Genomic DNA, 14,978 nt, shown 5'->3' with positions numbered 1-14,978 from the left:
AATAATAGTGCATTGAAAGCAACTGTGTGTTTATGATCATAGAGTAAACATAATAAAGTGGTACTTACATGTCCTTATGGAATAGCAAAACATAAATGCCAGGACACCTTCAAAGTTCAGAGGGTGACTAGATACAAGTAATTTAAAAACAAGCAATAGCACAATCATGAATCAATCAATAATAATTTTCGGACTATGCATATTGCACTACGAATGACAACTATGCTCTCTTAATTGGTGCATAAAGTAGAAGATGAAGACTCAACATAAAAGTAAAAGAGAGAATCTTTGCAGAGTAAGCAAGATAACAAAGTTTTATGAATCTTCCAAAAAGTATGGTACTTATTAGGTTTGAGCTCTTATTGCCCCTATCATAAGCATCTTGAATTGTTAAACTTAATGTGAGTCAAAGATGAGCTATATGATTGCAAATCACAAGTTGAGAATCTCATACCCCTTGAATGCGAGTACCTAAATCTCATGTTACTCAACTTAGGTCCCAAATAAGTTCTTGTCATTATAAGTATACATGTATCATTGAGAACCGCCAACGGGGTACCTCTTGCCCGATGATATGGAGGTACTCTTGTGGAGCAATCCCATGCCAAAATGACAAGACAAACAGACATTGAGCACCTCAACAATTTTTTATTTACTATGAGTATAGCTTTTTATTTCAAATGCTTCATAGAATGCTCACTACGGCTTAGCTATAAATTTCCACCATGAATGATGCATGGCTTAGATTAGCGTCCCAGACGTTTCCCTAACTCATATACAAACTCCATGGTCTGATAAGATTCCATTTTATTTCGCATCGCTAGGCATCCATAGACAAAAGAACATGACATCAACTAAATATAAGTGCAATGTGGAAAGTGCTCTCCATGAAAGCATGGTTCTACTAACTCCCAACTCGTAATTTGAAAACATATAAACTTCATAAGATAGGCACAATGATCAAATTTATTAAGTGCAAGAAAGTAAATGTGCCATCAAGTTCGTGAGAGCTTTACTGACTAATTTTCTCATGCCAAGATTTAATTTGAAAGGTAAAAACATGATGAATTACTTGGAATAGCAATAATGCTACTAGCTAGATATGGTAGATACAATTGGCAAACTTTATTTCATGGTGGTTGGATGCACGAGTAGAGATCATACTCAGCACAAGCGAAAGCTAGCAAAAGACTGAGAGCGACCAACTAAGAGAGAAATAATGGCCATAATCATGCATAGCGACAAAATATTATCAATCAAAGCATAAAGTGATATTACAAGTAAAAAACTAAATGATCATAGAGGTTTTAGTTGACTGGTTATAGTCATAACATGGTGTAAGTATGCGCCAAGTCAACCCAATAAAACATCAAAGAAGAATACCATAATATTATGCTTTTATAATAGAAACAACACATGATTCTTTCAATGATACATTATGCACTCTCAGCCATTTGAAACAAATCATGCTACAACAATAAATACTAAGCATATGACATATTTGTAGTGGTAGTCTCCCGTTATTCTTTTTAGAAATTTAAGTCATATTTGTAGTGGTAGTTGTTGGTTGTGTACAATTTTGTTAGTTTTTAGATTATAAATTAGTAGATACAAATCGTAGATGATAGTATATAGTGTGTAGATAAAAAGTCATGTATTGTTAGATGTTAGTGTGGTGTAAATTTAGATAAAATGTTGTAGTTGATAGTGTAGTGTCAGGCGACCGAGTGGTATTTTATCTTATGGAAACATATGCTTCCTTTATTTTAAAATTTATTATCTTAGATACATTTTAGAATGTTAAAAAAAATTGAAACAAAATATTCACAGGTATATCTTCACGTGCTACGCGTCCACATGTGTTCTTGACTTGGTTCCTCTCACTAGGCGTGACCACGTTGAAATTTTTGATGTTGCTTGGTGAATATTACTGCAGCAATTCCTTGAAAAAAAAATATTACTGCAGCGACGTGGTCTCTCTAGACCACGCACAAGAAGTTGATTTCTGAAGGAAAATTGATCAAGACGCCAGTTGATATAATCTACGGCATGATTTCATTTCTGCAGCTTTAGCGTCCTCTAGATGGAAGAAGCGCATGAGCAGTTCCAACGAGCGGTTGATTGGGTCGTCTCTAGATGGAAGAAGCGCATGAGTATACCTGGCCATGGGCAGCCCGGCCCGGTCGGCCCGACCCGGCCCGGCCCGAAATTCCCGGGCCAAGCCCGACCCGACCATGCCTGTGGGCCGGGCCTGGGCCAGATATTTTGGCCCGATGGTCAGCATGGGCCGGGCCTGGGCCATCATTTTACGCGATTTAAGGAAGCGGCCCGGCCCGAGGCCCGAGGCCCGACGGGCTTTCCTTATGATGGGCCGGGCTTGGGCCAAGATTTCCGGCCCGACGGTCGGGCCGGGCCGGGCCTGGGCCGAGATTTTCCGCGTCGGGCCTTGGTCGGCCCGGCCCGAGGCCCGGCCCGGCCCGACAAATGCTCAGGTATACGCATGAGTAGCCTGCTTTGTCAAGGAGTAGCTTGAGTCATTTTTGTATTGGTCTTGTTTCAGCTTAAAAACTTGTTTGTGGCATCTATGTTGGTGTTTAGCATGAGCTGTTTTGCTCTTAGTTCTTGTAAATTCTTATGTTTGTTTTGCCGGTGCTTGTGAGTTGAGAGTAGTCTTTCCTGGGAACTTAGGGAGCTCCTATATGCTCTGTGCGTTCAATGTAATGAATTTTTGCGGTGATCCCAAATCGATCAAAAAACTATGTATTTAATTTTATTTTATTGCTTCATATAAACGTATGGTTTCTCATAATTAAGTAGGTGTCCAGTCCTCCGGCCGGTCTCGCCAGCGTCGGGAGGAGTGGGGAACCCGATCTATCAGTTGAGTTTTCAATAAATAAAAAATTAGTGTTGTAGAAAGATTAGGTTAGAGTTTTGGTAGTTATCTTCTTTTCGATCTCCACGATAATGTAGATACCATCGTCTACAATAAGTGATCTTCGGCCCTTCTTTTGATGATGAGATCTTCTTCCCTACATCAATGTTGATGTTAAAAGATTAAAGTTATATAGGTACGATCTTTCTGATCTTACTTAGTCTGATCGAATTTGAAATTTTCTATCAAAGTTGTCAAGGATGGTCCTCGCAATTTTTCTTCCGGATGTTTTTGACAATGGTGATTCTTACAATCGTCTCATAGCAACGTTGACAAGGCAATTCAACTATTGTTATCTAAACTATTGGTGTTGGCACTTCTGCCAATGTTGGTTGATTACTTTAATAGTTGCGCACATATAGTCTTAGCATTGGTACTCAGATTAAAATTATGGAAAAATCTTCCTTTAAATTTGCATGCCTATGTTTTGGTATCTATGCTTTTTTTCAGCTGACTTTAGAAAAATACAAGATTTTTTCGGAGAAGAAAGTTTGAAAACCTTACCGTTTCTTCCAATTTTATTTTGTAATTGCTATGTATAAATCTCACGTATGTAGTTATAAACATACATATATCATGATATTGATTGTAAAAAAAACACAGGTTTCGGACTTTTTGAGTCAAGTCAAAATAGCCCCACATGAGTCAACATAGGACCCCACCATCCGTACCCTAATCCCAACCCCATCTTCTACTCTGCTTCGCTTTCTTCTTCTCTGCTTCGCTTTCATATATATAAAAAAATACTCTGCCACAACCGCATCTTCTCCACCGCTCTACGGCTCCCCCATCGCCCAAACACCATGGCCTCGCACCACCGCGGGCGCGGCCACCTTCCCTCCTACCTCGTCCCCGCCGCGGCCCTCCTCCTCGTCTTCATCCTCACACCTCTATCAGCCGGCGATCCTCTCGGCCATTTCTGCAGCAACAGTGCCAACTTCACCGCCAACAGCACCTACCAGGCCAACATCCGGCTCCTCCACGCCACTCTCCCCAAGAACGCCTCCTCCTCACCGAATCTATTCGCCACCGGCACCGTCGGCACCCTTCCGGACATCGTCTACGCGCTCGCTCTCTGCCGCGGTGACACGAGCGCAGCCAACTGCAGCGAATGCATCTCCACCGCCTTCCAGGACGCGCAGCAGCTCTGCCCGTACAACAAGGACGCCACCATCTACTACGAACCCTGCGCGCTCCGCTTCTCCAACCAGAACTTCCTATCCTCCACCGACGGCGGCAGCGGCAGCACCCTCATCCTCACGAGCAGTCGGAACGCATCCGCGCCAGCCAAGGTGTTCGACGCCGCGGTTGGCGCCCTCATACACGCCATCGCCGACTACGCGGCCGCGAACTCATCCAGGCGGTTCGGCACAGGACAGGAGGGCTTCGGGAACTTCGACAAGATAAACCCAAAGATCTACGGGCTGGCGCAGTGCACGCCGGACATGGCCCCGGCCGATTGCCGGGCCTGCCTCCAGGGTATCATCGCGATGATGCCAAGCTATTTCAGCGGCAAGTCGGGTGGCCGGGTTATAAGATTGCGGTGCAATTACAGGTATGAGCAGTATCCTTTCTTCAACGGGCCTTCGCTGCTGCAGCTCCCCGAGCCATCCCCAGCTTTAGCACCAGCACCAGCGAGCGTAACGCCACTGCCGGCCAGAGGAGGTGAGCCTGGAGAAACAACTTCATCTTATTTGCACGATTCGTTGTTCAGACAGAAGTAATTTCGCAATTCCGGGAGAAAACAGTGAGGCCCGACCTGTGAATAAACGATAGAGCATCGGAGTGTTTAATTCGGTCCTAGTAAATATAGACTGTCAACACCAACGAGGGGTCTTTTTACTGTCTTGTTTTGTTTGTGCTTAAACTCCTTCCGGCTCTAAATACTTGTCAAAGATTTAGGTAAAATATAGTCTAAACACCAAAATATATCTAGATTCATGAACGAACTAGTAAACGTCCGGTAGATAATTTTCAAGAAGCAATTTTAGAAATTCCCGTTGTTAGGTCTTGACTTTTGTGCAGTCCCGTAGCTAGCGGTTGCTTGACTGGACAACAGGGAAAATTATACACCTTCCGACTCATAATAACTGTAGGAGCTTTAGTTTAATTTAGTCTAAATATAAGCTAAAGTCTTGATACGAGGGGGTCCGAGTTGTGAGTCTTATGACAACCTGCCCAGTTGTGCATCCAGGCCGATTGCTAGCCGCAGAAACTATCCTGTAAAGTGTGTGTATTGGGAATTGGAGCACACTTGCATGATTGACCCCAAATATGAACAAATGCAGGAAACAGAATATCTCCTTTATCTTTAGGTGTGCGCATGAGCACATGGGATTTTTCCTTTTTTAGACAGGGCAAATAACATGGTTTATTTGTGTGTTAGCTAGCTGGGTTCAATTAAAACGGTGATAAGCAAAAGAGCAACTGTTATTTTTTACACCTCTTTTGTCGAGAGAACCCATACGAAATAACATATTCAGACTGGCCACCCATCTGTATTTCCTAATTCGAAGAAGCATGGCATAAAGCTTTCAGCACTATGAACATCAAAGATAGTAATGGACTTTCTCCTCCTGATCTCTTTGGAGTTGTCAACATAGAAGCTTCATTATGTAAAAATGTTCAACAAAAGGAAGATTCATCATCTCCTATAGAATCTTGTAGAATTCTCTTCAGTGTGTCTTGTAATGACTGGCGCCTTTTGTATGCAGATAGCAAAAGGAATGGAGCCGCTAGAATTTTAGCCATTACACAGTCGATAGTCGCTGCAATACTGGCTTCTGTTGTAGTTTGCCTTTGTCTGCGGAGGAAAAAGAGCAAACCGGTACAAAAGGCATCAGTATCATGTAAGTCATATCAGTTAGTTTCAAATCCATTCTTTTACACAAATATAGTCTTTTTTCATAACTTCTATAGATTTGAAACTGGGGTTTTGTGTGACAATGACATCATTTCTATATGACAATAGTTACATTCATGCATTACACCATTATTAAAGGGTATTTTTCTCTTATGATAGACCCAAACAATCCGGAGGACACACAGAGTATTGATTCACTCATGCTCGATCTCTCAGCTCTACGAGCCGCGACAGATAATTTTGATGAAAGCAATAAACTCGGTGAAGGAGGGTTTGGAATGGTTTATAAGGTGCAATATCATTTCACATAGACTCTTTATTCTGTATTTTATACTTCTAGTAAATATATATCTCCTTTTGTACAGGGAATCCTTCCCAGCGATGAACAAATAGCAGTTAAAAGGCTCTCACAAAGTTCTCGGCAAGGGATAGAGGAGCTTAAAAATGAGCTTGTTTTGGTTGCTAAGCTTCAACACAAGAATTTAATGAGACTTGTTGGTGTTTGCTTGGAAGAAAATGAAAAATTACTTGTGTATGAATACATGCCCAACAAAAGCCTCGACACCATTCTTTTCGGTAGAGTACCTCAACACCATTTAGCAACAGTGAAAAAACATCTAAATATGTTGTGTACAGTTCTGAGGTTTATTTTTCTGTGTGGCAGATCCTGAGAGGAGAAGTCAGCTAGACTGGGGGAAGAGATTTAGGATAGTCAATGGGATTGCTAGAGGCTTACAATATCTTCATGAAGATTCTCAGCTGAAGATAATTCACCGGGACCTCAAAGCAAGCAATGTTCTGTTAGATTCAGAATTTATTCCTAAGATTTCAGATTTTGGTTTAGCAAGGCTCTTTGACAGTGATCAATCACAAGATGTCACCAACCTTGTCGCCGGAACCTAGTAGGTCACGATGACACTGCCCTTATAAGATATCTAAACGTGCATGAGTCTGTAACATAATGTTGCTATTTCAGTGGATACATGGCCCCTGAGTATGCTATGCGGGGGACTTACTCTATCAAGTCCGATGTGTTCAGCTTCGGCGTGTTGATTTTGGAAATCGTCACAGGAAGAAGAAACACTGTCGCATTTGACTCCGATAAATCTGCAGATCTCTTAAGTTTGGTAAGTATATTGAGTATTACAAACTTCATAGGTCACACAAAGCTACAATAAATACTACTAATGAAAGTAATAGTATTAATATACCTACGTAATGGTAATGCAGGTATGGGAGCACTGGACAAAGGGAACAATTGTAGAGATCATGGATTTGTCCACGACTAGCCATTCTCCTGGAGACCAGATGCTGAAGTGCATTCAAATTGGACTTCTATGTGTTCAAGAAGACCCCGCAGATAGACCATTGATGTCAGTGGTGACTGTCATGCTTAGCAGCAACACTGTGTCTCTCGAAGCTCCGTCTAGGCCAGCTTTCTGCATCCAAAAGTGAGTCATACTGTAAAATCCCAAAAATTTGTAACCAAGAATAGTTTGTTTGAAATCAGGAACCATCAAAAATTGTTGTTGATAAATGAGATGAACTTCATGCATGATTGTTATGTTTGGTGTTCTTGGATCTATGATTAGCATGCTTATTGAACGAGATTGTGAACACACAATCAATGTGCCTTTGTGATCATGTCATTAAAAATACACAAAAAAACTAATTACTAAAAGTATTGTCTTAGTTACATCTCCTATTATTAATGATTTGACTTATCCAAAGAAAAGAGCTAGGGTTTAGTTTGTTTATGAAGACACAAATGTTTTCAAAATCTAAGTAATTGTAAAATATAAGTGGGATATATAGAGTATTATGTTCCCACTATTTTGCACGCTAATATTTTGCAAATATTTGAGAAATGGATTTTAAGCATCTTCGAAAAGCTATAAGAAGAAGATACAATATGTCAATTTATTATTAGGAATTAAAACTATAAAAAAAGTATACTTTCTTATTCAAATTGAAGAGTTACAGGGTAGAGAAAACAAACAAGAAATTGCATCTACTCGTACTATCCATGGTGAAAAAATAATAAGTTAGATCTAGGGTTTGTTCATCGGTAATTTGCAGAAGGCTCGGTGATGACTCTGATCCGGGCGATCCTTGTAGCTAGGAAAATTCCTCCTAGCCACGAGGATATCTCCTCCTTGCTCCAAAGATCGAAGGCATGATCTCTATACATGTATCAACGTGTACGGTCTAGCAATCCTATAGGGATCCGCCGTCCATGATGTAGTTGTTCTAGCAGAGTAACTCAGCCTTATGGCTTATGGTATTGTGTAGAATTTTCCCCGCCCACCGGAGATATAGACGAGAGCCTTGAGGCAAATATTGTGTACAATAAGAGTGGGGGTCAATGGGTTCATATAGGAGGACAAGGGAGCGCTAGGGCTTGGGAAGGGGTAGCGCAATTCCCCCTCCCTCCCCCAATAATAATAATGCAGGCTTGGCCGCCGCCCCTTCCCTAAGGAATGTTTAGCCAGCCAGACAGCCTCCCCAACCCTAGCCGACCTCCTCCACAAGGAAGTGTAAGGGTTCCGCAGTAGAAAACAAAAAATTACTGGTAACGAGAACGATATATCCAAGATCTATACTATGCAGATGTGAGATAACGGAGGGATTCGGTGTTAATACCTTTGAAGACCGAAAGCGTAACGTTCCAATGAACATTTTGATGTAGTCGTGTAGACGTACAAGTGATGGAGTGCTACAACTGGCAGCACTTCCGCAGTTATGCATGCGTTCGGTGTAGACAAGTGATAACCCCAAGTGTAGGGGATCATCGCAGTACAATTCAATAATTATTTGAGTGTCGAACCCATGAGGAGCTGAAGGTAAACTATCTATTCTCTAAAGCCTTATAACCCACTTATATGACATTCTATGCAAAGCTAGGAGATATGGTGTGTGTAGAGATTTTTACTAGAAACTATAAGTGTTGTAATTAAAATGCAAAAAGTAAAATGCAAGACAAGTAAAGTGCAATAAAGTAGAATGCAATGAGATGAAGGAAAGTAAAGTGGAGTAACTCAAGAGAGCAAGTGTTCACGAAAATTGCTATTTCATTTGTGTGGTTGTCACAATAAGTGAAGCTCATAATAATATTTTTAGTGTTTCTTCTAGAGAGGAGCCATAGATAGGTGTAGCCATGGATATGGTAAAGTATGCCCCTAGTGATTGATCCAAGGCCGGTTAAGAGCAAACAAGAGAATTATTAAAACGTAAAGTCCAACCACCTCTGTAAAATTAAAGGTCATCATAGTTATACCTCCCGTTTGATTAAACATGATTAATACAACATGCATCTAAGAATTAGGACATGGTTTCTGTCAGCTCCCGCTGTCCCTCTTCCTATCAACATGCGACGGTGACAACCTTATGCATCCCCCGACATATGTGCAGTCATATATCAGTACAAAAGATCATCATAGAAGATAACAAATACTTGTATGCAACCAACAACAAACTATCTCACAATTGCCATGAATAATTCACTACTCAAACATCAACATAGAGATACAATAGATCATGGAAAAACAATATATTGCATCATACATAATGTTTGCCAAAAGATTACAGAGAGGGGTGATGAAAAGTTGTTGTAGATGTTGACGAAGTTGATGAGAATGGTGTTGATGCCTTCACCGGAGGGGGGTGGAGTCCACCGGAGGCGATTCTGGCAGAGTTTCCCACCTCCGATCTCCACCGGCGGCGGCCTGCTGACTCTCTTTGTTTATGTGTTTTTGATATCCGCCGCCGTAGCCTCGACGAAAGGCTCGGGTGTCGTGTATATAGTGGTTTTAGGTCAAAACAATTCAGTGGGCATTGGATTGAAGCGGATCGATCGGATGACGGCGAAACGACCCAGGTGACGCGCCCAAAGGGGGAGGGCACACCACATTCCCTAATTTCCACCTCCTTCACCTCCTGGTGTTCCACTTTTAGCTCTTTTTATTCGTCTTGAAAATCCGAAGTGTGGCCCCCGACCTTGCCCTTTTTCGAGTCTTGTAGCTCTTGGAAAGTCAAAAACACTAAAAAGTCATGTTTTCTGTCAAACGGAATTAGAACCGGAGGAGGAGAGATTGTTTAGAAAATCCCCTAAAACATCATAAAACATGGGAATAATATTATATAAGATACAAATATGTGGTAATATGTTGCAATAAAGTGTAAAATTCATGTATGCATTTTACATGCATCAAGATCCCCAAGCTTAACACATGCTTGTTCTCGAGCATAAAGGTGATTAAACTAACATGAACTTTGAGTTTTATTGCATCTCTTCTATGTAATCATGCAAAGTCTTACAAGGTTCTGTCAATAAAGAATGACAATAAGCAATATAAAGTATAAAGTGATATCTCTTACATTCTACAAAGCATGCATAACAATAAATAGCATTGTAAGAAACGTGAATGATAACTATCTATGAATCATAAAGCATTCTTAGGAGAATCATATAGAACTGTTGGAAGACTCTTTTTCATCTCTTTTCATGAATATTTCTTTTGACTCTTGAACACAGAAAGTAAGCACGAAATGTATGTGTTAAACCTCAAAAAAAAAACAGAGAGCATAAAACATGGTTTTGAGCTATGCAATTCATGTCAACAATAATAGTACGGATGGGGTACCAAGTATCTCATGTATGAAGATATCTATGTGTCATAAGTTTGACCTCTTATGAGTAAGTTTTGCCTCATTTTCATGAATGTTGAGGACTACACCTCTCATATCGCACTTTCGGGTTACCAAGACTTTTCAACATACATGTTTCAACCAAGTATCGCAATGGGGTACCTTCATGCATGCCGTCCGTACAAACGACCAAAGGAGATGTGTATCTCAACTATAGGCCATCCATACAGTGACAACATGAACAACAAATGTTGATCATCCTCTCTAACTCTCTCTCACTTTTTTCTCATACTATTTTTTCTTTCTTTTCCTTTTTCTTTTCTTTTCCACTCTATCTTTTTTCATAACTCTTTTCTCTTACTTTTTCCACTCTTCCTATTGAGGATGCTCGTTGCTGAAACTTTCACCATGATTAAACATGGGTTTGGTTAGCGGCCCATTGCTCTTCTCTAACAATGTATGCATACTTACTCTTAAATAACCTCCACTCATTCCACAAGATATAGCCATCAACAAAGCAAAATAAATAATGATCAACGTAGGGTGCAATACCCTAATGGTGCAATGTTGAAACACTTCCTCAGTAAACATGGTTACAGTCTAGCTCATTACTCATAATTAGTCAAACCCACAACATCCATAGCGGTATTTCCCTTCCACACCTTACTTTATTATGAACTTGAAATTAAACAAAAAAAAAGATATTTTGAATAGGTTGGAGGCAAAGCACACACATTATACTTGGAATAGCATGTGCTATTTAGATAGGTATGATAGACATTATATTTTAGTTGAGCTTGGAAACAAGTCTATGCTTGTGTAGGAATTCAATTTTTGGCTAGCAAGAGGTCTAAAATCATGCAATAGTATCCATAGATCTATTCATTCATCATCAAACAATGATACTTAAAATTAAACATCTATGTATACTAGTAATAAGTAGCACTGAATAAGGCACATAGCAAATTATCACTCAATAAAGCATTTGAAACTAACAGTACTATGTACAATATAAATTTCAGCACTTAATGCATCCCTCTTGATCTTTTTATAACATGCAACTCTATTTCATGGAGGCATTCAAGAATATGATAAATTATTTCAGTAGATCTTTAATAAGAATGCAAGGCATTTTTCATGATGGTAATATTTATTTCAAAGCAAAACTAGACACAAAACTAATAAAGGACACTCAAAGTTTTTGCGAGAATTCTATGTTGCTCAAAAAACAAAGTTTAGAAGTGTGCAAACCGAGAGATTTAATATAAGTCCAGTGGGGTGCCTTGGGCATCCCCAAGCTTATGGTATTCACCATTATTGGATTGATCTTGGTGTGGTGTGATGACCCACAAGTATAGGGGGTGTATCGTAGTATCTTCGATAAGTAAGAATGTCGATCCCAACGAGGAGCAGAAGGTGTTGACAAGCAGTTTCGATGAAGGATTCACTGTAAATGCTCACAGACAAGTATTCAGGGGGTTTTGATGTAGCAGTTGAATAAAGTACGAGTATGTAAAGTGCGAGAGTAATAATTGCAGCGAGTGGCCCAATCCTTTTTAGCACAAAGGACAAGCCGGTTTGTTTACTTATAATGACCAAACGTTCTCGAGGACACACGGGATTTTAGTCTAATGCTTTCGCTACATACGGCTAAATAATCTTCATTGTTGTGATAAGTGTTGTGTGGGTGAACCTATGCTAATGTACCGCCCTTCCTAGGACTAATACATACTTGTGATTATACCCCTTGCAAGCATCCGCAACTACAAGAAAGTAATTAAGAAATAAATCTAACCACAGCCTTAAACTCTGAGATCCTGCGATCCCTCCCCGCATCGATATACCAACGGGGTTTAGGTTTCGTCACTCCGCAACCCCGCAATTAGCAAACGAATACAAGATGCATTCCCCTAGGCCCATAAATGGTGAAGTGTCATGTAGTCGACGTTCACATGACACCACTAGAAGAATAACACCACAACTTAAATATCACACCATTGAATATTACTCATCCATAGTTCACTAGTAACATTTAGACTTCACCCATGTCCTCAAGAACTAAACGAACTACTCACGAGACATCATATGGAACATGATCAGAGGTGATATGATGATGAATAACAATCTGAACATAAACTTGGTTCAATGGTTTCACTCAATAGCATCAACAACAAGTAGAAATCGATACGGGAGAGTTTCCCTATCAAACAATCAAGATCAAACCCAAATTGCTACGGCGGTGACGGTGTCCAGCGGTGATGATGGCGGTGATGATGGTGGGGATGATGATGATGGTGATGGCGATGATGTCCAGCTCGATGACGGTGACGATGGCGTCGATTTCCCCCTCCCGGAGGGAATTTCCCCGGCGGATTCCTGCCCGCCGGAGAGCTCTTTTCTCTCTGGTGTTCTCCGCCCCGCAGAGGCGGCTGTAACTCTTCGCGAGGTACCCCTTCTGGCTTAGGTCTTCGGGACGAAGGGTTTGGCGAAGAAAAGGAGGCGAAAGGGGCCGTGGGCCCCCCAGACCACAGGCCGGCGCGGCCAGGGCCTGGGCCGCGCCGCCCTAGGGTGTGGGCCCACCCTGGCTGCTCCTGGCTCCTCCTTCTGGCTTCCTTCGTCATCTTGAAAAATAGGATTTTTGGTATAATTTCCTTCCAGAGTTGATCTTCCGAAATACTGCGTTCGACGGTGCTTTTTCCAAATGAGAATCCTGGCTCCGGTGTTCGATCCTCCAATAATGATGAAACATGCAAAATAGATGAAATAACATAAGTATTGTGTCCCAATATGAAATATATCAATGAATAACAGCAAATTATGATATAAAATAGTGATGCAAATTGGACGTATCAACTCCCCCCAAGCTTAGACTTCGCTTGTCCCCAAGCGAAACTGAGCTCGATAGACATGACCACATGTTTATGGAGTGAAGAGTCGATAAATAAAATACGGACAAGAAGCATCATATTCATTCACACAGGTCATTATAGCAAACAACCTCTTATAACTCATATTGAAACAAGTATAAGGTAATCACAAGTAAAGGTGCATGAGAAATCATGATTGGTGATGGCAAACTTCGTTCTTGGTCAGAGAACAATTAACAGATTATATTTATCTCATTGAGCAGCGCTCTCATGTTAAAGTTTATAAGGCACAACTTGCATACTCAATCATAATGGTCTTCTCACGATCATTGATAACTTGCAAAGCTATATTCATTCAGATAAAACTTGTACTAAACAAGGAAGAATAAAAGACATGATGTAGCAAATCACAATATAATGGTTTGATCACAACTACTCAAATGCTTGCTTGAGATGGAGGGAAATAGGTTTACTGACTCAACATAAAGTAAAAGACAGGCCCTTCGCAGAGGGAAGCAGGGATTAAATCATGTGCTAGAGCTTTTTAATTTTTCAATCATATAAAGAGAATAAAAGTAACATTTTGAGAGGTGTTTGTTGTTGTCAACGACTGGTAGCGGGTACTCTAACCCCCTTGCCAGACAACCTCCTAAGAGCGGCTCCCATATTATTTTCATTTTGTGTGGCACTCCTTCCAACCTTTCTTTCACAAACCATGGCTAACCGAATCCTCGGGTGCCTGCCAACAATCTCATACCATGAAGGAGTGCCTTTTTATTTAAGTTTTATTATGATGATGACACTCCCCCCAACCTTTGCTTACACAAGCCATGGCTAACCGAATCCTTCGGGTGCCGTCCATCAATCACATACCATGGAGGAGTGTCTATTTAGTTTAATTAATTTGGGACTGGGAATCCCATTGCCAGCTCTTTTTGCAAAATTGTTGGATAAGCGGATGAAGCCACTAGTCCATTGGTGGAAGTTGCCCAACAAGATTGAAAGATAAAACACCACATACTTCCTCATGAGCTATGAAACATTGACACAAATAAGAGATACTAAGTTTTGAATTGTTTAAAGGTAGCACATGAAGTATTTACTTGGAATGGCAGAAAATACCATGTAATAGGTAGGTATGGTGGACACAAATGACATAGGTTTGGGTTAAGGTTTGGATGCACGAGAAGTATTCCCTCTCAGTACAGGTCTTTGGCTAGCAAGGTTAATTAGCAAGCATAAGAGTCGAGGGAAACAAACAAATATACATATGATAGAAACAATCATGCATCTTCCTTGTAAGCACAAACAATTTTAACTTCAGAATAATAAGCTATGAGCTAACAAGAAAGACAATGAAACATCTACATGTATTTCTCTTTTCTATTTAAACCTCAAAGTGTTGTTGCTATTGACCAATGCTAAGTTTGCCAAAACCAAATAGATTTATTCAATGCTCCCAAAGTGATACCAATACTAACAACAAGATGAATCGTAGAGATTGCAAACTAAAATAAAATGTGCAATATGTAAATGATAAGACTTCTCATTAATATTCCATAACGATAACTCATACCAAGGGATACATAGATAACCAACTAAAGGAGAGATACTTCCAAACGCAACCCATCTTATATGATAACTTCCCTACTCATGATATGACACTACT

The 14,978-nt window shown here is 40.5% G+C and overlaps 1 protein-coding gene across 1 annotated transcript; it reads left to right on the top strand.

Moving 5' to 3' along the window:
• The first annotated feature begins 3,674 nt into the window (after nt 1–3,674).
• LOC127333232 (cysteine-rich receptor-like protein kinase 6) lies at nt 3,675–7,359 on the top strand. Its single transcript, XM_051359574.1, has 7 exons — nt 3,675–4,597; nt 5,647–5,781; nt 5,955–6,085; nt 6,161–6,371; nt 6,460–6,697; nt 6,772–6,922; nt 7,026–7,359. The coding sequence occupies exons 1-7, from the start codon at nt 3,736–3,738 to the stop codon at nt 7,248–7,250; spliced, it is 1,953 nt and encodes a 650-aa protein (XP_051215534.1). The 5' UTR covers nt 3,675–3,735; the 3' UTR covers nt 7,251–7,359.
• Nucleotides 7,360–14,978: the final 7,619 nt, after the last annotated feature.

Source organism: Lolium perenne, chromosome 2 (genome assembly GCF_019359855.2).
Source record: "Lolium perenne isolate Kyuss_39 chromosome 2, Kyuss_2.0, whole genome shotgun sequence".
NCBI lineage: Eukaryota > Viridiplantae > Streptophyta > Magnoliopsida > Poales > Poaceae > Lolium > Lolium perenne.
The sequence above is the reverse complement of the archived record's forward strand: the minus strand, read 5'-3'. Positions and strand labels throughout refer to the sequence as shown.